The sequence below is a fragment of the Penicillium hordei genome, assembly GCF_028827395.1.
Source record: "Penicillium hordei strain IBT 12815 chromosome Unknown utg000003l_segment0_segment0, whole genome shotgun sequence".
Lineage (NCBI taxonomy): Eukaryota > Fungi > Ascomycota > Eurotiomycetes > Eurotiales > Aspergillaceae > Penicillium > Penicillium hordei.
In genome coordinates, this window is record NW_026623144.1 from 35,096 (window position 1) to 57,615 (window position 22,520).

Sequence of the window (22,520 nt, forward strand, 5' to 3'; positions counted from 1 at the left end):
TGCAAATGAGCCCAAAGCAGTTGGTATGCAGAATCCATCACATACTCAAAGATGGAGAACGAACGCTCGGGAGGGTCTGCACGTGACAATAAATGCACGGACCATATGAAGAATTGAAGAGCACGGATACCCGATCGGGTAAGGCGTAGTCTTGTTCAAGTTGGAAGGAAAAAGATCCCTGGGCAGTTTTTTTTTTTTTATTATTATTTTTTTCTCTTTCTTTTTTTTCTTTCCTTTCTTTTCTGGATTGCTAGGTTTGAATCTTGTTAGATCAGACCAAATGAATCATTCAGGTTGACAGACTGACAGACTCGTCAAGATAAGGAAATTGAACGTGGGAAACAGGAAACACTAGCACGTTGATAAGATCAGCGAAATCATGCGAGCTCCTTGCGCCGGATGTTATGCAACACAATAGTATGGGGGAATCGAGAAATAGACGAAGGAAGATCGAGGAGTAATATGAAGGAAAATGGTAGAAATATGGTAGGAATATGTTTTGGATGAGTTCGTGAGACTTCAAGGGGCTCGGCACTAACCCAGTTGAACTTTAGTGTGGTGGGGATGTGCCTCCTAAACTCTATTCACATTGAATGTCCAGTCGCGCAGGGATAAGAATATATGTACGTAGAAGTATAGTTATCGAGAAATAGAGAAATCCATACCGAATAGTAGAGTAGAAATAGAATTTTAAATATTATAGATTCTTTAACGCGAACCTATCCCCAGGCGCCTCAATTGTATGATGCTACTATGCTTAAATAACTAGTCTAGATGGATTTAATGCCTGAGGCATAAAGGCACTAAGGCATTAAGGCTTCAAGGCTTCAAGGTTCCAGAATGATGCAGTTCCCCCGCCGAATCAAAAAAAAAAAAAAAAACCGATCCTGCCCCTCTCTTTCGTTTCGACTCCATACAAACTGACCTTTTTTGTTTACTTTGTTCTCCTTATCTCGCTGGACCATTTTGAGCGGATTTCTCTAGACTTTCTACAACTCTTCCTCTTTTCTTTCTTTTCTTCTCTTCTCTTTCCTTCGTTTCCAATCCATCGCAGATATGAGCGCCCAGCAGCTTTCGGCAGTTCCCTCCTCGGTGACCGACTCCGTCCTCCAAAGCTCGGAACCGGTCCCAGACGGATCTCACGTAGTGAGCGGAGTAGATTTTGATAAGTTTCAAGGACGAGATATCACCGTCGCAGAGATGGTGGACAACTTGGCCCATACCGGTTTCCAGGGCAGTGCAGTCGCGGAGGCTGCTCAAATTATTAATGAAATGGTACACCTGAACATAATTGCCAATCTTTGAATCTTTGAATCCCTAAGGGCTGATTATCTGTTTCTGTTAGCGCGCCTTCCGAGATCCCGAAACGGGAAACAAAACCACCATCTTCCTCGGCTATACATCGAACTTGATTTCGTCCGGTCTCCGAGATACCCTACGTTATTTGGTGAAGCATAACCACGTGTCCGCCATTGTGACCACTGCTGGAGGTGTGGAGGAGGATTTGATCAAATGTTTGGCCCCTACATATCTCGGATCATTCTCGACTCCCGGTGCAGGACTTCGTGCCAAGGGCCTCAACCGTATTGGCAACCTTCTCGTGCCCAACAATAACTATTGTGCTTTCGAGGACTGGGTGGTGCCCATTTTGGACAAGATGTTGGAGGAGCAGGAGGCTGCAAAGATTAAGGCTCGGGAGACTGGGGATGAGGAAGACGAGCTTCACTGGACGCCAAGCCGCATCACCGAACGACTGGGTCGTGAGATCGACCACAAGGATTCAGTTCTGTACTGGGCGGCCCGAAATGGAATTCCGGTATTCTGTCCCGCCCTGACGGATGGATCCCTGGGTGATATGCTTTACTTCCACACCTACAAGTCTTCCCCGCAACGACTCCGGGTGGATATTGTGGACGATGTGCGCCGAATCAACACCATGGCTGTCCGGGCGACCCGCGCGGGCATGATCATCTTGGGCGGTGGGGTCGTTAAGCACCACATCGCCAATGCATGCCTGATGCGCAATGGGGCCGAGCATGCGGTGTATGTGAATACTGCGCAGGAGTTCGATGGCAGTGATGCGGGTGCGCGGCCGGATGAAGCGGTGAGCTGGGGCAAGATCAAGACGGATGCCAAGTCTGTCAAGGTGAGTTGATATATTGTTCTATTTCCCATTTCGTTGGGCTCGAGCTAACCTTTGTATTTTCTTTTTAGGTATATGCTGAGGCCACGGCGGTATTTCCTATGATTGTGGCTGCTTCATTTGCTCGTGCCGAATCGACCTAAAATTGATCTCGCTTTTGTCTCTCGAGTCTCGGTAATACGGGACTAATTGCCAAGCAATGCGAGAACCCGCGGTCTAGAAATGGTTTCTTTCTTCAAGGAGCCAATCAGTGTCACACACCGCCGAAAAGTGATCCGTTTTGAGTCAATCAAGGGTCTTTGATCGCGCAATTATTCCAAGATAGGATTGGCTCCCGTACATTTACCATTCCGGTGGGTCTCTGTACAAAAGGTATAGGTACAAAGTACGTTGAGCGGCCTGATACGCCCATATGCCTGATGTGTTTGATATGCCTGATATGCCTGAAAACAGAACAGTTTTCCGAGGCCCCCCCAATAACCAGGGATTGAAAGGCCCAGTGGCAAAAGGGGAGAAATTGAGCCGAGTCGCCACCAAATGTTCCAAAATTGGCATTTCCAAGGTTAAGAATGTTCTCCCCTGAGTGGGGATCGGGATCGGCACACCGCTAGACTTCAGAAGTACGATATATAGTACTGTATACGATGGATGTATAAGTCGAATGTTAGAATACAGATATCTGATATAAAGGGTTCCAAACCTATATCGTAGGTAGTATATGCATATATACATATACCTAGGTCCTAGATCCTAGATACTAGGTAGAGTCCATAGCGTCCTGGGCCATCAGACCCACTCGGCAACTTCCCCCGGACTCGTCTTTTTTCTTATCTTTTTTTTCTTTTTTCTTTTTTCTGTCTCTTTTGTCTCTTTTGTCTCTTTTGGTCTTTTTCGTTCTTTTCGTCTTTTTCAATTTCTTTTCTTTTCCTCTTTTTTTTCCTTTCCCCGATTTTTCTTCTTTTCCCCTTATTCTTTAATTTATTCATTCGTTTCCTTTTCTTTCTCTTTCTCCCGGGCCTCTTCTCTCCACATCTTCAGGGCTCCGCAACGTTCTTATCCGATAAGCCCTTATCCATATTTATACCCGGGGACAGTTGGGAGGATACAACTTACTTACGCTTTACATATTGCTAAGCACAGTCGTTGGAATCATTGGGGGTTTTCCAAATTGAAAGGCCATGGACCCCTTACCAAATTCGGTAGTCCCTGGGACTGAAGAGGATGATACGACGAGATCAGCAAATACAGAGACTGAGTCATTAAACCAATCTCCCGAATCGTCGCATTCAACTCCTCAGCCAGCGCCAATCTTACCCGCGGAAGAACTGGAACATGCATATTGGACAGAGTATGAGGAGGATACAACGATCCCAGATGAAGACGAGATGAAAGAGATCGACGGCGGCGATTCGGATTACAGTGCCAGTGATCGTAGGTCAACCGTACAGGCAAAACCACAGAACATACAGTATTTACTAACTCCATAACAGACAAATATTGGGAAAACAACTTCTTTCGGGATTTGGGAGATCCGGAATACATTCCTACTGAAAAGGCCCGTCTTACGTGGACGTTCAAGGGCGTTCGGGGCACCCGCGAGAACCCCAATCGTGAAAAAGTCATTCGCTCCCCACCAGCACTTGTTGGGGGATATTGGTGGCGAATCAAGTTCTACCCCCGGGGAAACAATGTCAATGCATTGAGTGTCTACCTTGAATGCTCCACCACAATGCCTGCTCCAGAGGGCAAGCTTCCTGAGATGGAATTTACGGTCCGTCGGGGTGCAGCCGATGCCTCACTGGATGATAGCGCCCCGGAGATTCAAATACAGACGGCAGCCACGGACAACTCGACGGCGTGGTTTGAAAACTACAAGTCTCAATATCCTGCGACCAGGAATAACACCCAATCCGATCATGGTGCGTCGGACTCTTGGCGTGTGCCCGCACAGGTTGGTGTCATTGTATACAACCCACAAGAGCCACGCACTGGGTGGATGCAGTCTTCCTGTCATCAATTCAACGCTCACAACCTGGATTGGGGGTGGACATATTTCCACGGTCCATGGGACCAGATTCATTCACGCCGGCGAGGTCAACATCGTGCCCTCCTGAACGACGATACACTCTCGTTTGACGCATACATTCGTGTAGTGAACGACCCCACCAAGTCTCTCTGGTGGCACCCGAGTGATTCCGAGCCAACTTGGGACAGCATGGCCTTGACCGGTTACCGGCCTCTGGGTGACTCGATCATCAATCACAGCCCAGAGGTAGCTGGGCTTGCCTCGTGGCTGCACATTGCTCCATTTTGCAAAATCATTCAAAGTATTGACGTACTTGAACATCTCACCAATCCCGATGCTAGGCCGAAGCCTCTATGTGACTCTCTTCAAAAGCTTCTGTGGCAGCTTCGCTGCCAGACACTCTCCCCGAGCTATGTCGACACGGACGGCGTGACGAGCACTTTGCGCAATCTGCATGAGTTTTCGAGCGATGTGTCCGAATTTTGGGAGCGTTTGCGTCGAAACTTGGAGCTAGAGCTGAAGGGAACGGATGCCGGCAAACAATTCGCCTATCTCTTTGACAGTCCCGTCGTACATGCTCCTGATGGTGAAGCCACCGTGAACCTGCTGCCGACTGATTTCAATTCGCGACTTTACATACCAGTTGATCAAGCCAAATCTACCTCCGAAGCCGTTAGTGGATATTTGAGCGCTAAGCCCGGTCGTTGGTCGCTTCCATCGCTTCTTCATGTGGAGTTTGACCGCCATACTCTAGACAAGGCCAAACGTTGGCAACTGCGGTATGACAAAGTGGAGCTGAACGAGGAACTAAACCTGGCTCCATGGGTGGTTGATGGCCAAGGCAGTAACTATGTCCTTTATGGCTATATCGTTCATCGTGGGCGCCGCACTTCGGGCAAGTTCTTTAGCATCCTTCGCCCAGCAGGTCCGGGTACCACATGGTTAGCCTTTGACGATGGTAGTGACAACCGCGTGGAGTGCTTGACCCAGAAAACAGCCATGGGTCCACACCTTGGTCTAGATCCTTCCCAGGCTGTGGATCACAAGAAGGGCCATGACGTACCTATCGTCGCAATGTATATCCGCGGCGATATGATATCGGAGCTTTTGCCTGGTCCCCAAGGGCCTTGGGAAGTTCCTGAGACCTTGAAACAATATTATGAAACAGGTGTTTACCACACTGGTGACAAACCTGCGGATGATGTCCAAGTTGAGGTTTATTCGCTTCCCCAATATGACCAGCTGGCCAGCCTGTTTGACTCCTACGATCTCATGGCACAGGCCAAAGCGGCAAACAGTGTCATGTACATCACTTTGCCCCGCTCATCACGCTTGGCAGAGCTACGCAAAAGAATTGCTATATGGAAGTCCTCAGGCTCTGACCCCATTCGTCCCGAGCGGGTTCGTTTCTGGCAGATTGGGAACTCATTTGCTCAATCCGGGTCATCGTTGGCGTTTGATCGCACTATGGATTTGAATGTTCCACTGGATCCTTCATTGAGCACTGTACGGTTCTGGATGGAAACCATATCAGAGGGTACGTGATTACATTCACATTTATTTATAACCGTCACCCTGCTAATCTCCAGCAGAGGACGCTCAGTTTTACGCCATCCCAGACCCCCCTGTGGTTACCACCTCAGAAGATAAGCCGGATGACCTGGTCATCAACAATCCGATACACGAAGCTTCTGAAAATGTCTCATCTGTGGCCGAAGGAGATGCCGTGGCTAGCTCGTCGGGAAATTCTCACCATGAGGATCCTGCTGCGTCGGATACCGTGAACTCTGTCATTGATGATAGGTCACTGCATCCATTAACCACATTGCCTTTAGAGAATGATACCGTTTCTACTGAAAGGGCAGAACAGGAAGGAGTGTTCGCTGCCCATGAGCAACAAGCCATGGCTGTTACGGCAACTTCGTCAACAGAAGCCACAAGCTCTGCTCCTATATCACCTTCCGAAGTTGAATCTTCTACACCACAAGTGGCACCCCAAACACAGACTGAACCTGAGATCAAGTTGCCTGTTGGCCATACATACTATTTCATTCAAATATTCGATGCGGACAATCAAGAGCTTCGTACCGTGGGGTCATTCTTCTCCGAGCTTGATGCCAACGTTAAAGTGTCCATCCGACGACACTTACAGCGGCCTCTTCGCCAAGACTTCCTCATGTGGAAACGAGTCGATGGTGCTGCTGTTACCACGGTGTCGCCTGCTGACAGCTTCGATGATGTAATGGCTCCGTACGGAGCATGTTTCATCGTTGGGGATAAATTGACCAAGGACAAGTAAGTACATATCTATCTGGTTCTTCAATGTTTAGTTCTTTGGTTCTAACACGAAGACAGGCGTACTCTGCTTGCTTTATCGGGATTGTTCACCAGTCCAGATCGTCTGGTTCAGTACCTGTGGGCCGATTCTCGTGGTCATCCAATCCAAGGTTTCACTGGCACTAAGACCATCGAAGCCACTTTCTCAAACGACTACTACAGTGGTCAATTCTTGAAGGGTTATTACCATGGTAGAGGCAAGCACATCTCTAGCACAGGCATGATATACGAAGGCGCCTTCGTCTTTGGCCGACGCCACGGCCAAGGCAAGCTAAATTACCCTACCGGCGACTCATATGACGGTGATTGGGTTGAAGATGTATGCCATGGACAGGGTACTTACATTGAGAAGACGACAGGCAACAGATATGTCGGCGGTTTCAAAGATGGCAAACGCCACGGCAAGGGCATTAGCTACTGGGAGGTGGCTGACGCAGAGTTGGATCTGTGCCAAATCTGTTACACCGAGGAAATGGATGCAGTTTTTACCGAGTGTGGTCACCTTTGTTCCTGCGTGACTTGTGCGAACCTCGTGAGCCTGTGTCCGATGTGCCGCAAAGAGGTCAAGAAGGTGATCAAGATTTATCGGGCATAGAGTATTAGAGTATAGACGGGATGTTCCCAACTTGGTTTTGATTTGTTTTTCAGCACTTACATTCATTGATTTTAGCGAACGATGATTAGGGATACTTGGGGGAGCGATGCGATTGATTTTATATGTACTCTCATTTTTTGGGTTATATATGTACGCGTACCACTGGTACATTTAGATTGTTGATACATACTTAAATTCTTATATATGGTCTCTATAACTACTTGACATGACAATATAGGACTCGGATGATTTGAATATCCTTGATTTAGCACAATCATCTTACATCAAATTGTTATTTTACTCTTTTTTTGTTATTTTATTTTAAACACAGTTTGATCTTAATTGAACAAAAGGTATATCCAATGCGCCGGGTCCCGGACCTAATACATGATGCTTTTGACTTGCCCGAAGAACGAAAACGAAGAATTATACACAAGCGATACATGATCATGTCATTGATCATTTGCTGGCCTTCTTGGCCGACTTCTTATCCTTCTTCTCGACCTTGCCCTTGGTCGCAGTCTTCTTCTCTTCCTTAGCCTTACTGGCGGGCTTCTTCTCTTCCTTAACCACAGTCTTCTTCTCGCCCTTTGGCTCATTGGTAGACTTCTTCGAGGCAGCCGCCTTGGTCTCTTCTTCCTGGCTTGACGTCACTGTTTCGGTTGTCTTCTCTGACACCTCTGCCTTGCTCTTCTTGGGCTTGTTCAGAACACCCTTGGGGTTGAGACCCTTGCGACGCAGACGGTTGCGCTCAGCACGAGCGATACGCTCGACGTCCTCGGGATCCTCGAATGAGCTGAAAGCACCACCCTCGAAATCAGCGGCGTGTCCGTTCTCGTCAACAATCGGGGTCCTGTCAATGGTCTCGTCATCCGTTGAGGCAGCCGAAGAAACACTACGAGACTTCTTGGGGCCCTTAGAACGGGGTTCGGTATCATCCGACTTGGCCACCGGGGTCACAGCAGTCTTCTTGAGCTTGCAGACATAGAAACCGTCAACATTCTCGCGGTGAGGGAAGTAACGGCGGGTGAGTGCCATCTTGGGATCGAAAGTCTTGCCCATATAGCTGAGGAAACCAGGGCTACCGAAGCTACCAAGACCGGTGTCCACAATCTTGACATTGGGACGCTTGCGAAGCACATACTGCACAACAGCCTCGTTCTCTTCGACTGTCACACTGCAAGTAGAGTAGACAACGTATCCGCCGGTCTTGGAGGCGTGGTCAACGGAATCGATTGCAGCCAAAAGAAGCTGGCGCTGCATGTGGGGAATGGCGAGGAAATCACGCTCGTTCTTGGAGGTCTTGACACCGGGATCCTTCGAGATGACACCGGTACCAGTGCAAGGAGCATCAAGCAAAACACGATCGAAGCCACCCATGGCCTTGGGGAACGCAGTGCGGGCATCCATGTTCGTCACAATGGTGTTCTTGCAACCGAGACGGTGAATGTTACCAATCAAACCCTTAGCACGGGGCTTGCTGGCATCGTTTGCGACAACACAGCCAGTGTTGCGCATCAGGGCAGACATGTATGTTGTCTTACCACCGGGGGCAGAAGCCATATCGAGGACACGCTCATTAGGCTGGGGAGCGAGAGCCATGACAGGGAGGAAAGAAGATGCAGCCTGGAGAATATAGTGACCGGCGAGGTATTCGGGCGTGGCACCCAGCGGAACTGGAGACTCGAAAACTTGCAGGCCAACCTTGGACCATTTGCCAACGGGCTCGAGGACAACACCACGGTTGATGAGGGCCTGGGCGAGGGAGCGGCGGTTGGTTCGCAGAGTGTTGGTACGGATAACGACAGGGCGAGGAGTCTCGTTAGCTTCGAAGAAGGCAAAGGCCTCCCTAGGGGTGAACAGGCTGAACAGCTTCTCGGCCAAGAATCGAGTGTAGCCGTAGTATGTGCAGATATCGTCGAGCAGGAGATCGATATAGTCGGTACGCGACTTACCGGGCAGGCCGAGGGTCTTCAGGTCACCCAGGATTCGAATGGTGTCTGTGATGCGCTGGCGAAGCAGCTGCAGATCGGGGGCGAGTCCCTGCTGGGTTTGGTCGGCGAACACATCGGGTGCAGCGATGTTGGTCTGCAGAGCGGCTTCCTGCATTTCCTGCTCAGCGGCTTCCTCCTCCTCTTGTTGCTCAGCATCCAACTTCCGCGACAGACCCTCAATGTTTGCGGCGGTCAATCTCTCTTCGGCATCGGAATCCTCGTCGTCGGAGAACATGGCTCCACGGGTGTGGCCCTCTTCGTCAGAATCGACAACCGAGTTATCATCCTCTAGGTCTGACAGTCCTTCAACCTGATCGTCGCTATCCATTGAGCCTGCACTGATCCCATCAAGATCACCGAACTCATCATCATCCTCCATATCTTCATCATCATCAGACATAGGCACAGGCACGGCCTTCTTTGTGGCCGACGGTTGCTTCTTAGATTCTTTGGAATCGGCCTTGGTAGTAACACCATTGACCTTCTTCTTCTTGGGGGCTTCCTTCTTCGAGACAGCCTCATCGGCATCAGATCTGCGACGCTTTGCTGGTGCAGGCTTCGGAGGCGCCTCAGCCCCGCCAGCTTTGCGTTTCTTGAGCATTGTGATTTTTGACTCGTCGAGGGGGGCCGGAGGGCCCTGTTTCTTCATACGGCGACCGACACCCATTGTGAAAAAGTTGTGTGTATGGGACGTTAATGGTATTTCCTTCTTGGGGGGAGCTTGTAGATTCTTTCCCTTTTTTTTTTTCTCTTAGGGCGGTGACTGTCGGCAGTACGGAATTATGAAAAGCGGTGTAGTTAACGTATTCGGTAAGCGAGCTGGCCATGTAAGCGAGCTGGCCACCCCATCGAAAACGCGTCCATGGGTTATTACTTAGTCAATTCAACCACCCACCATGCCACCAATTCGCTCTCGATCCTCTAGTAATTCAGCGGAGAAAGAGGGTAGGCTTTTATTAGCTATCTAGGCTTTTAAAAATCGAGAAATCTCTTCGATTCGTGAAGTGGCGCGCCGTTTTAACGTCCTAAGATCTACTCTTTCTACTCGTCTTAATGGGGTTCAAAACCGCGCGATTTCTCGCGCTAATTCGTCTAAATTGACTGAAATTGAAGAGGAATCTCTTTAAAAATGGATTCTCTCTATGGATCTACGTGGAGCAGCTCCCCGGCCCTCTATAGTACGAGAAATGGCGGATCTTCTTCTTTAAAAGCGTGGAACTACCCCGGTTCTTTCGGTCGGCGAAAAATAGGTATATAACTTTGTTAAACGGCGTCCTCTCCTCTCCTCCCGATTCTCGAAACGATATAATTACGAGCGCGCGAAATATAAAGATCCTAAAATCATTATAGAGTGGTTTGATCTAGTTTAAAAGACAATCCTTTAATTTAGAATCGATCCCGACGATATCTATAACTTTGACGAGACTAGTTTCGCGATAGGATTAACTGTAACTACGAAGGTTATTACGAGGAGTGAATACTACGGTCGGCGTTTATTTTTATAACCTAGAAACCGAGAGTAGGTGACTATTATTGAGTGTACGAATGCTTCTGGCTAGGCCCTTCCTCCGTATATGATTTTTAAAGGCAAAGTCTTTATTAAATTATGGTTCGACGGCCTCCTAAAGGATTGGCGCTTCGAAGTTAGTCCTAACGGCTAGACTTCCGATAAAATTAGCCTTCGTTGGCTTGAAAAGCTCTTTATTCCTAGTACTATACGTACGAAGGGGGTATACCGGCTCTTAATACTCGACGGCTATAGAAGTTATTTAACGCCTAAATTTGACGAAATTTGCGAGTAAAATAAGGTGATACTAATTTATATACTAGCGTATTTATCTTATCTTTTATAACCTCTAGATATTGGTTGTTTTGCGGTATTAAAACGTATATATAGTCGGATGGTTGAAATCAAGATACGTACCGGGATCAACTATATTAACAAACTCGACTTCCTCGAAGTATACCCCCGGGTACGAATTAAAGCTTTTAAATCGGAGACTATTAAAAATAGCTTCGTAGTAGCCGGTTTAGTCCTATTTAGACCCGACCGAGTGATCTTAAAGCTCAATATCCGGCTTCGAACCCCGACCCCCCTAGCTAGCCGGGGTAGTGAATCGAGCCGGAATTTCACCCCAAAAACCCCCTTTATAGAGAAAGAACTACGTCGGCAAGCTTTATCAATCAAAGCTTTACTTCGTACAAGATCTCGGAGCCCGCCTAGCCCGTTAGATCGTGTATTAAACTAGCTTATAAAGGGCTTTCGTCTTATAATACAAGGTGCTATCTTTCTCGCCTATGAAAACAAGGAATTACGCGCCGCTAACGAGAAGCAGAAGCAAAAGCGTACTAGATCCCGGAGGTAGATACCAGCTGAAGCAGGCTTAATAGTTTAAGAAGCTTCTCAATTGATTACTGAGCCGGTAGAAGCAATTGAAGCGCCTCCCCCCCGCCGGCAGAGACGGCTCTCGCCACCTTTACAGCCACGAACGAGAGCATTACCAACATGCGGGTTATGCAAAAACCAGGGTCATAAAAGAAATGCATGTCCAGAGAATAGATCATTTTAGTGTATTTAATTTAATGGCGTTATGGTAGAGATAAATGCATTTCAATTTAATATACTTGGGTGGGTGGCCAGCTCGCTTACATGGCCAGCTCGCTTACCGAATACGTTAGTTATTTCCAATTTATGCCTTATAATTCAGGTGTCCCTTGTCCCATCAGCATCAAGTGAACCCCCAGGTCCAGACCTCCACTACTCCAACAACCATCGCCTTGGGTTTGCTTCTCTCTCTCTCTTTCGACTTGAGAATCACTACCACCTAGTCTAAGTTGCTCACCATGTCGGAGCTGACTTTCACTAAATCATTCTTGTCCACGCTGGACTCGCGGCCAATCAAGCTTCGTGCTGATCATGTCTTCGACCCCGAACAAATTGGACTACGAGTCCCCGTGAGTCTTGATGCGAACAAACCCTAGCTTGACTCGCCGATGAAGATCATTCTAATTTGCTTTCCGAAAACGACAGTACACACTCCCCCGCCTTTCAGCCCCGCACCCTCCGATGCCCAAAAAAGTGAAGTCAACACAGGCACCAGGCTCATCCAAATCAATCACTGTTCGCGTCAAGTCTGCCCGCAACCCTGCTCTGGAATTCCTGGTCTCAAATGCCCCTCTCTCAACCACCTCGGTCCAGGATATCCGGGATGCTGTGCAAGTACGCATCACGGATGCGCAGGGTGGCCAAGTTCCGCTAGACAAGATCAAGATCTTATACAAGCGGAAGCCAGTGACTGGTACCGGGAAGACATTGGCCGAGGTATTGGCAGATGAACCCGTCATTCTAGCAGGAGGCAAAGAAGTTGAGATCGGAGTGATGATCATCGGTGGCGCCCAGGTGGTTGAATCTGCTGTGGCTCAACCGGAGATTACAGAGAAGCAGGATGAATCACCTCCCAAGGCTGCTATAGGTCCGAGTGGTGAGGAGTTGTTGCATACAGTGGCTTTCTGGGATGATCTGCAAGGCTATCTCGAGCAGCGATTGAAGGACGAGGAAGAAGCAAAACGGTTGAGATTTGTGTTCAAAGAGGCGTGGAGTTCAGCCAAGTAAAGTATATCTCCACGACAGCGCAGCGAAATAATGTCAATATCAAATGATACCTGTATTTGTTCCAGTCATTTCACATATGTCCCGGGTCCATGATAGTCTATCAAGGCCGAGTCTGCTCGATGAATGGTATTGATTCAAATGTTATACACACAACATGAGCTATCAGCGTCTAAGGCATAAGCTAAATAGGCACATTCAAGCAGAACCGAAAAGAAATAAACCATCCGCACCAAGCAACCGATACATCAAATATTGGGATCAATCCACAGCCTATCAGGCACTCCTTAAAAACCAATGAAGGCCCTATCACAAGAGCGAATAGATATTCGAACAAGACATGCCCAGTTTCCCATAGAAAGTAGGGCATGTACCGAAACAGTTGAAGGGGAAAAAACATCCATGCACGCCAGGGAATCTTTGTCGAACATGTTATGAGCGAAGTAAAAAGTACACAGGTTGAAAAAAGAAATAGAAAAAGAAGCAAAATCACGTAGGAGAGTATCATCGGCCACACAGCGTCGGTGAACACGGTTGCAGATGCTCGAAAGAACTGGTCCGGCCAATCGCTCATCCAGTTCATGGGATCATACAGAAAACGACGAGCAGACGCGAAGAGACACACACACAGGTATAACGCAATAAGAATCATACACGGGTTTTCATTCCGTCGTTTCAATCATCGGGAGCAGACCTTGACCACGCCGTCTCCACCACCGCCAGCGACCCAATGGCCATCACTGCTCCATACCACGGCACAGACTCCTTCGCCACGCATCAGCCGGTAGCCTGTCAGCTCCTGAGTACAGCTGCGCTTTTCAAGATTCCAGAATCGCAAGCTTGCATCATGGCCAGCCGAAACGAGCTCACGTCCATCCGGAGATAATGACAGTGAGGCTATCGCAGCAGGATGAGCAAGCATTGTGTATGTACATTGACCTATATCAAACGTTAGCGTATTGTGTGGGGAAGCAAGGTCCTTTGAATGCCACTTACCACTATTGGCATCAAAGAAGCGGATGTATCGGTCCTCGTAGCCACTGATGATTACACCCTCTACGCTGCTTGATCCAGTAGCTCCGTGGACCACTTCTTCTTCGGCCATCGCGCGGTTAGGATCAAGATTAACTGTTCCATCAAAGCCGACAGTCGTAGCGACGACTGAGTTCACCCCAGTAGCTGGTGTGCCATCATATGTCTCGAGACTAGCCATCCCCGCAATTTCTTCGCCGGTCCGCGTGTCGTAGACAATGATAGAGGCATCCGAATATGAGACGACAAAGTTGACGCCCGCAAGAGACAGGGGGCTAATGCATGTTGGAGAAGGAAAATTGGGACGATAAATGCGATGAAGAATGGTGTAGTGGAAAGCTGGAGGTGGAACGGCGCTGGTTTGAGGCAAGGTTGGGTAGTTGGAACCGGAGGGCATTGAGTTTGAGTTCGCCCGCTGACGGCGATTCCCAGTGGGGGGTGAAGGAGTTTGAGGAGCGGCACTGATAGCCCAAATAAAGACATAGCCATCTGCTGCGCCGGAGGCCAGAAGGATTCGATCCGATCCACCATACTGGCCGCTTGAGTCGCCAATGACAGAGCCCGTGGTCCCCGGAAGAACGCAAAGTCCCCAGACTGCATCTTTATGCTCGTGGAAGGTGGCCTTAGGATCAATCCGGTTACGTTCCCATAAACGCACGCTGGCATCTTGGCCACCTGAAAATACCAACCCATTACCCCCAAGGGTGATGTTCTGAGACGATGAGCAGGCGGCAAGAGAAGTCACAGCACCTTCATGTCCGCGATGAGTAAATTTGCTCGTGACGTCCGAGCCATGGCTAGAACCAGCTCTCGGGCCACCAGAAGTACCTGGGATGCTCCATCGCTTGATCGTTCCATCGTCGCTGCAAGTGCAGATCTCGGGCTCGTCTGGGCTATCATCACCGGTGAAGGTGACAGATCGAATCACATCCAAGTGGCCACGAAGCGAAAACTGGACTCTGAAGAGGGAATCTTGCTTATGTGCTAGTGTCGCACCCGCTGCCCGGGCTTCAATTGCACCTTCGCTCTTACGCCTTGATCCCGAGTTATTCCTTCCATGGGAGAGAGACCCCCCCTTGGTCGATTCGGAGCGCGTAAAGTTGGCATTTGGGAAAGCATCCGTATCTGGGCGATGAGGTGGGACGGGTTCGGTGACCACGAGTTCCTGCTCCGTCGGCTCGTCAAAATTCCACCCGTCTACATCCTCTGTTCTTTCCTCGGTCAAGTTTTGCAGATTCACATCTTCCTTGACGACCACTCGGGGGCCCTGGGCTTCGTATGCCCGGTTTGGACGATCATCCACTGTGCCCTGTTCGTATGCTTGGGTTCGATTTTCAATTGCTGCGACGGGAGCTTGCTGCTGGTCCATTGACCGTCGATCCATGGAATCCCGAGAAAGATACTGGTTTTGAGCACGAGCCATGGCATTGTCGGAGTAGTGATTGGACATCGGCTGGTGGTTTTGTAAGGCCAATTCACGTGCCATAACATGATTCGCCTTCTGCCGTTGCTGTTGAAGATAAGCCTCCTCCAGGTTCTGTTGCGACAGCTGTGGATTGCCATAAAGCTGGGCTGACATGTCGGAGTCGTTCAAGTCAGGTGGCGGGTGGGAGGCGGGTATAACGTGGTACGCGATTTCGTGGGAAGCTTTGGACAGGTATCCTCGGACTTTGTCTATATCCTCAATTTGACCCTCGTGCTGGTTTTCGTTGTCGGGTTCCTCATCATTCTCATGGTCTGTGCTCGGCTTGGGCCGTTGCGCTGGTGAATAATTCAGTCAATATTTCCACGTCGCGTGCTTATAATTGCGAGTGGCATACCTTTCAGAAAGTTGACACTTTCACGTGCAGCATCTTTGGGATCCTTAGAGTCTTCAGACTTTTCGTTGTTCGAAAGCTTCTTGACCTTCTCCCTCTCCCTCTTCAGGGCGGTCTCCATCAGCCGAACATGCTTCCCAAGGGACTCATGCAAGCGTTTGCTTGTGCGCAGATCACCTTCCAATCGACCAATGCGAGACTTCATCTCTGCCCGTTCAATCTCCCATGCATTGCGGTCGCGCTCGTGTCGGTGCCATTCTGTCTGTAGGAAGCGCATTACACCTGGAGACGGTTATCAGTCAATGGCATTCAAGAGATCAAGTATATTTTTGCTCACCCTGTAATGTGTATTCCGTGCCCTGTGGACCATTCGAACCATCCATGCCGCCGGGCATTCCTCCGATCCCAGCCATGGCTGATGGAGATTGCCAGGACATGAACAGACACAGGACTGGTCAAGGTTCGGAAGGGTCAAAGCACTGCAGGAGGTATCAAGGGCAAAATCGGGCCGGTAGTAAATCAAGTGACGTGTAAGGTGCGAGCTTCGGTTTCTCCTGACCCCGGTAAATCGTGTCCGCAGTAAGCGAACCAAGTCCCCTAATGGCGACGGCAAGGAACCACGTTCCACGCCGAGTCAGCCTGTGAATGAGGTGTCGGGAGGGAGAAGGGATGCAAAGGAGAGGAGCAAGGTCGGACAATGATAGTAAAGTTATGAGGATGAGAGTGTACCTTCACTGATCTTTTGTTATGGTGAAGATGGCTTGCCCTCGGGGGGGGGTTCTGACCGCCTTCTAGATGGAGAAGATTAGCCTGCACGTTCCCTCCCCTGGAGGTGGATGATAATTTTGGTAAGCAATTGGATGGATTAGGGAGAGTTTTGTATTAAAGGTACACATGAGAGAAGTTTTTATGTGATAGGAGATTCAATAGGTTCCATAGGAATAAACAATCAAAAGCTGAGTTCTGCAGATGAACTAAAGTTGGATGATTGTTGGTGCTTAAATTCTGGGACACCAACTAATGTTATATGGAGCTTGTAACAACGTGTATATATACTCCACAGCATAGATGCACCAAAGACTTGAATATTATTATTAGTTGATATATATACATGGTAAAATTGTACCTTGATATCGGGTTTGATTGCTAATTTGCTCTTGCCATCACTGAACCGAAACGATATATTCCGGCCACTCTGGGTGTATATGACATTGTATACATCTCTAACAGTACAATAGAACAACATTGAAGTATTATTCAACAAAGGTCTCTCACAAAGACCCATTTAAACATTGTTTTTTTTAAAAAGACTAATGTTTAATAGGCTCAAATGCCAAATTAGCTTGTGGTCTCGTATAATAATCAATCATGCTATGGTACATTCTACTCGTTCTAGAACTCGAGCTCTTCCACCTCCATTCCACATTCTACACACGTCTTAATACCAATTCCAGTTTCTGAATTCTCAATGGATCGGCCCCATTGATGAACATGCTTCCGCCCGGAACCGAGATCATCGCCAAACTCTCCACCCGAAGTACCCTGTCGATTGCGCCGGTAGGCCTCCACGCGTGTGCGTTTCTTCAGCTCCTGTAGCTTCGTTTTGAATTTGGCCTCCCGCCGCCGCTTTTTATCGCTTTCTCGCCGTTCGAATTCGACATCCAGTGCCTCCGTTGAGCCCCATTTCTTATCGGAAAACGCATATTCTTCGACTTGGTATCGTAGATACAACATCATGCTGTTCCATGTGGATTTGTGTGGATTCGGACGCTCAAGGCGTGGAAGGAGCTCTTCGTCTCGGAGTTCGGCTGTGCGCAGGCTGATTAGCACGTCTCTCTTTTCACAGCCGACAATTAGTTACTCACGATCTGTCAAGAGATAATCTTCTTTGGCTTCCGTCTTGGTCAACAAACTGTATTTCTCTGGATGTTTCTCCTTGCAAGCATGGCAGATGCAACACTTTAGTTCTTCTTCCCATTTCCAATCAATCTCGAGACTGCCACATTCACGACATGTCTTCTGCTTGCTTTTATCATCCAGGACACTTAGACCTGGTTCAAAGGGTCCTTCCCGATTTCGCTTTAATGATTGGAGTATTTGATGGCGTTCCCATTCCTTCTGCGTCATATGTGCTGGCTTTTGTACTTCTTTCTCATCCGGCACGTTTAGTTGTTTATTGAACGGGTCATCCTCTTGTGTCAAAAATCCACCCTTCGTGTCGGTCATCTTGCTAAAATCATAGTCGACATAGCTTGTGAAGTTTCGGGCTGGCTTGATCGAGTCTAGTGGGCGATTTGAAGAAGATGCGTCACGCATATTAGCAGGCTGGTTGGATGCCGCCATCGAGGTGAACGAGCGCTTGGTGCCTGTTGCGATCTGGGAGGTATTTGGAGCGGCTTGGGATAGTTCGGCTTCACGTTTCTCCCGAAGAGCTTTAGCTTTCATGCGACTAAGTTCCTACCAGCAAGACTAGTTAGTTTTGGCTGGTCATGTCGCAACCTTGGAAGGAACTTACCATCCTCCGTTGTTGTTCTGGCGTGATAGCACCGCGGGGAAGCTGTCCTGTCCCCGAACCCTTGGGCTGCAAAGGTGGGGTCGAAGGCCGTTCTTCTGACATTATGAAATTATTCTCTCAACCGTAATTGCCGTTGTCCACAGTTTGGGTGATATGAGTAGCAAGGCAGAAGACAGAAGGTGGAAGGCGGCCAGACCACCGATCTGCCAAGCACGTGATATCTGGGTTTATCAAGCGAACGTCATTGGCCCCGGGGCACATGCCAGAAGTAAACAAGAACACTGAAACACTAAAATCAATCTTTTGGAGTTATGAGCCTGAATTGGCAAGTAAATCGATTGAACCGAGAAGCTATGAGTCTGCAGCCGGACAATCGAAGTCTCCCTCTCGGTCTTGGCCATACAAAACCTCGCACACGCCCCCTACCGGCACGTCCATGACGGCGTCGGTTCCCTCACTCCAAATTTCTCGCCAATTGACCTTGCGGTTTTGGGGACCCATGATCTGGTAGGAGGTGGCACCGGGTTTCATTTTGGTAGCACCACCGGGACGTCTCCGCGCCTTTCCGTCAATCACCGATACATTCGCGACTTCATCAACAATGTTCTCGATGCTGTGCATGGGCAAGGTAAGGTAGCCTGTGTTATACGTGGCGAGCGCAGCATAAATGTATATAAGTAACATCACCAACCATGCGGGGATCGCTAGCGACCACCAACGGTTGGGATAATAGTAAATCCCTAGCTGATGGAGGAATGGCGATGGGAGATAAGACCATAGGAGATAAAATACTAGGTTAGTCCGGTCAGTATGCGGAAGATTACAAGAGGCTGCACCGTCAATTTTCCATGAGACTTACAAAAAGCCAATGATGAAGCTAGGTATAACACGAAGCCATAGTATTCATAGGTAGGAACCTTGGGACTGGCGCGCGGAACGGTGGTTGCGCGACGAGCTGACTTGGCGACCGCTGCCTCCGTATCGTTGGGAGTCTCTACATCGGAGCTGTCCGGAGTAGTTGGGCGTGATGTAGTAGTCGAGAAGGGCGGCCGAAGAAGAGAAGTGAGTGATGGCGAGGGCGGTAGAGGGGTGGGTGGACGATTGTAGAACGGAGGTGCAAATGCATTGGGCCCATGGAGAGACCCGGAGGACTGGCGAAATGGATGATTCCGGTCAATATTAGAAGAATCATCGGAGTCTGTATCGGATAATGATTGATGCTCTAGCGAGTAATGCGACTGGAAATCCGCATCGTCCTCCACCTCGATCTCATAGCCGGGGGAAGTGATACTCTCGTCTTCATAACTCTCTTGCGGTTCTGACGGGGATATAGGATCTTCGGCCAACAGTGGAGGGAAGGGCTGCTTGGCCTCTAAGGACGAATTAAACGTCCTTGCTGAGTTTTCCATTTTGCGAAATGAAGAAGAGTTGGTGTTGTTGGTATCTCCCCTTTTTCTGCAATCATATTCACCGCCCATCTTCATTTCCACCTCATCTACACTTGGACTAGGACTTTTGGAGATTCATATTTGATGATATTTGATTTCTTTTATATATGAGCATGTCACCAACAGCAACGTATAATAATGAATTTCGTGAGTTACCTTGTTATATAATTGGACTTTTGGGTAGGCAACATTATGTTGTAATTCTCCAATTGACGCAGATCGATATCCCAGGTGGACATCTCATCCAAGTTAATCATATAGGGACAAACCAAGGTGAAAGCAATATACACACTAGTTAGGAAGATACCCTAGCGAGATATGCTTCAGATATGCTGAGATATGCCCCCCCCCCCCCCCCAAAAACTTCCCCAGTTCCTTTTCGGATCGACTCCGTTGCAATGGCGGCACATGCCGCTCTCGGCCCTTCCGACTCGGACTTCAACGAAAATATCCAATTCCACCCCCCTCACCTCCTTTACAATTTTCAATCTTGTGTTTTTTTTTTTTTTTTGGGCCATATCCTCATTCTCCCAACTTCCTTCGCTTAAAGTGACAACCGACTATGAATGTCACCGAATTGGAGCATGTCCGCGGGGTTTGGGAGCGAACCAAAAATGACAGCCCTATCTATCGCCTTCTTCTATCCGATGTTGATATTATTAGCGCAACTAGCGGCCAGATGCAGGCTCGACTTAAGCTCACAGCGGAACATGTCAATTCTCGGGGAACCATTCATGGGGCTGTCTCTGCAGCCATCATCGATTGGGCGGGGGGCATGTCGATAGCCACACATGGATACGAGAGAACAGGCGCAAGCATTGATATCCACGTTTCATATCTATCAACTGCTACCGTCGGAGATACCCTCGATATCTCTGCCGTTGCTGATCGGGTGGGGAAGTCAATGGCCTTCACGACTGTCAAAATTTCCCGAGTTGTCGACGATGCAGTGGGCCCCTTGGTTTCGAAGGGTTCACACACAAAGTTCCTGCCTGTCTCCAAGGAAAATCGTGAATGTAAGAGCTGAAACTTTATTCCAGCAATGTTGTATATAGACATGAATATTTTTTCCGAATTCTTCAACATCTCCATGCAATTTTACTAGTTATGTAGTTTCTTCCCCGTCGAAGATGTTATGCCACCATCCACAATGAGTTCCTGACCAGTGAATACTGCGCCTCATCACTAACTAGGAAAAGTTTGCGCGTGGCGTATCTCCATGTATCTTTCCGATTGACCATCTCCATATCTGGATACCATACATTTTGTGTAGGGGATGCCCATGAGCCCAGGAACAACCGTGTTCAAACGTACACCCTTGGGCGCATAGATGACAGCCGTTTTTTTCATCAACTGAATGGCAGCCTTCGTCACGGAGTATCCAACCCGGGGCTTTCCAATGTATCTCAAGCCGGCGATGCTGGCAACGCTCACCACCGCACCACTGCCTTGTTGCTCCATTATCGGTAGCACGTGTTGGACACATCAAAAACACGCTCTTGAGATTGAGGTCCACCTGGGAATCCCAAACTTCCTCCAGCATTGTAGCAGGATAACCCGGCTCTGACCTCCCGAGGTTGTTTATGGAATGACAATCCGTCCGTGTTTAGCCATACAGATTTCCACAAGAGCTTTTGTTGACGTGGCCCATGTCACGTCTGTTTCCACGACATGGCAAGTTCTACCCTCGGTCTCAATAGCCTCTTTGGTGGAAAGAGTCGAAGCTTGCGTGCGATTGCCACCGAAGATCTTCGCACCTCGTCACACTAGGAGAACAGCGATGGCAGCACCAATTCCCCAGACTACGGATTGACTTTGACCGAGGCCAGTGATGAGGGCGACCTTCCCGTGGAGAGACAACATGAAGCAAAGTCGATATATAAACAAAGTGGAAGATAGAAGGTTTGAGTTAATGAGTGACAGGACATAGATATAGACACCCATTTCAAGGTTATTCGGAGCGAAAGATATTCTCAAGTCATGTGTTTTAACGAGTTGCAAACCCAGGATGTAGTGGAACTTTCGAAGGTTGGACATAGACATGAAGATCATAGATCAAGTAAGGGTCTTGGAAACAAAGACTTGAAAGGACCGAGAACGTTAAGATAGGTTACATATGCCAAGACGTACACGTTCAGTTTCCATCTGGTCGAGGGTACTGGTTACTCGAGGGTACTCCGTACAACATATGTTGTACTCCCTACACTCTACATATGTAGGTGGTACAACGCATACCACCTCTCTCAGTCTTACCATCTACCATCTATCATCCAGAAACCCATTTCCCATATTAGATACGTTTGATATGAACAATTCCACGCGAGAAATGCCGGTTTATATACATATATGACAGTTTATAGGGCTCCAAACCCAACATTAGAACATTCGCCATGTGCTGTGACCTCAAGTCTCCAGCCTCCACCGCTATATGACCTCCTTGCATTTGCTGTAAATCATAGAGGGGAAAAAGAGCCGAGGTATTAACAAGGTTCTGTCCCGTTTAGCCTTGGAAGTGTACAATGATTCTTGTACTCCGTACCATATTCATGCGATAATATCATAATAGAGGGACATTGAGCATATCACATCTCATTCATATTATCCCAGTCTGCATGAACTTCAAATTTATCAAAATTCTCATATTACAAGATATATAAGATATATAAGATATACAACATACAAGATATTCAGGGGGTGTAATTTCTCAATCAACAGAGATTGGCCAAATATATTTTTTTGGACCCGCACCATCTGGGCCTACGGCACTTCTTTTCTCTTCTCTTCTATTTTTCTTTTCATCTTTCGATCTGGTTTTTCTTTCTTCTTTTTTTCGTCTTTCTTTTAAACTTGATCGGCAATTGTGTGTACAGAAGTACTTGCTATAGCTTCCATTTTGCAATTCCTGCAATTCCCCCCATATAGACGTACATTCGTACATTCGTATATATCGCCAAGGCCAAAAGACCCACAAACTATCGGATCGACAAAGCCCTTGGCTTTTGC

The 22,520-nt window shown here is 48.2% G+C and overlaps 8 protein-coding genes across 8 annotated transcripts; 4 read left to right on the top strand and 4 right to left on the bottom strand.

Annotated features, from left to right (window-relative positions):
- Nucleotides 1-1,056: 1,056 nt before the first annotated feature.
- N7537_005264 (deoxyhypusine synthase) lies at nt 1,057-2,286 on the top strand (the record flags this gene model as incomplete). Its single annotated transcript, XM_056896321.1, has 3 exons — nt 1,057-1,275; nt 1,346-2,146; nt 2,215-2,286. The coding sequence occupies 3 exons, from the start codon at nt 1,057-1,059 to the stop codon at nt 2,284-2,286; spliced, it is 1,092 nt and encodes a 363-aa protein (XP_056752106.1).
- A 1,035-nt stretch (nt 2,287-3,321) lies between these two features.
- N7537_005265 (putative MATH and UCH domain protein) lies at nt 3,322-7,101 on the top strand (the record flags this gene model as incomplete). Its single annotated transcript, XM_056896322.1, has 4 exons — nt 3,322-3,574; nt 3,634-5,706; nt 5,762-6,464; nt 6,525-7,101. 4 exons carry the CDS (start codon nt 3,322-3,324, stop codon nt 7,099-7,101), a joined length of 3,606 nt encoding a protein of 1,201 aa, XP_056752107.1.
- A 459-nt stretch (nt 7,102-7,560) lies between these two features.
- N7537_005266 (rRNA (cytosine-C5-)-methyltransferase NOP2) lies at nt 7,561-9,762 on the bottom strand (the record flags this gene model as incomplete). Its single annotated transcript, XM_056896323.1, has 1 exon — nt 7,561-9,762. The coding sequence occupies one exon, from the start codon at nt 9,760-9,762 to the stop codon at nt 7,561-7,563; it is 2,202 nt and encodes a 733-aa protein (XP_056752108.1).
- A 2,173-nt stretch (nt 9,763-11,935) lies between these two features.
- Nucleotides 11,936-12,708, top strand: N7537_005267 (uncharacterized protein; the record flags this gene model as incomplete). The annotated part of the gene is made up of 2 exons (XM_056896324.1): nt 11,936-12,050; nt 12,127-12,708. Exons 1-2 carry the CDS (start codon nt 11,940-11,942, stop codon nt 12,706-12,708), a joined length of 693 nt encoding a protein of 230 aa, XP_056752109.1. The 5' UTR covers nt 11,936-11,939.
- Nucleotides 12,709-13,196: 488 nt separating this feature from the next.
- On the bottom strand, nt 13,197-16,209 carry N7537_005268 (cell differentiation and development protein Fsr1). Its single transcript, XM_056896325.1, has 4 exons — nt 15,892-16,209; nt 15,558-15,836; nt 13,702-15,498; nt 13,197-13,644 (listed from the first exon to the last, which is right to left on the bottom strand). The coding sequence occupies exons 1-4, from the start codon at nt 15,989-15,991 to the stop codon at nt 13,385-13,387; spliced, it is 2,436 nt and encodes an 811-aa protein (XP_056752110.1). The 5' UTR covers nt 15,992-16,209; the 3' UTR covers nt 13,197-13,384.
- Nucleotides 16,210-16,946: 737 nt separating this feature from the next.
- Nucleotides 16,947-18,171, bottom strand: rad14 (DNA repair protein RAD14; the record flags this gene model as incomplete). The annotated part of the gene is made up of 4 exons (XM_056896326.1): nt 16,947-16,981; nt 17,063-17,362; nt 17,420-18,011; nt 18,070-18,171. 4 exons carry the CDS (start codon nt 18,169-18,171, stop codon nt 16,947-16,949), a joined length of 1,029 nt encoding a protein of 342 aa, XP_056752111.1.
- A 249-nt stretch (nt 18,172-18,420) lies between these two features.
- Nucleotides 18,421-19,478, bottom strand: N7537_005270 (uncharacterized protein; the record flags this gene model as incomplete). Its single annotated transcript, XM_056896327.1, has 2 exons — nt 18,421-18,860; nt 18,929-19,478. The coding sequence occupies 2 exons, from the start codon at nt 19,476-19,478 to the stop codon at nt 18,421-18,423; spliced, it is 990 nt and encodes a 329-aa protein (XP_056752112.1).
- A 601-nt stretch (nt 19,479-20,079) lies between these two features.
- N7537_005271 (PaaI family thioesterase) lies at nt 20,080-20,544 on the top strand (the record flags this gene model as incomplete). Its single annotated transcript, XM_056896328.1, has 1 exon — nt 20,080-20,544. The coding sequence occupies one exon, from the start codon at nt 20,080-20,082 to the stop codon at nt 20,542-20,544; it is 465 nt and encodes a 154-aa protein (XP_056752113.1).
- Between the last annotated feature and the right edge of the window lie 1,976 nt (nt 20,545-22,520).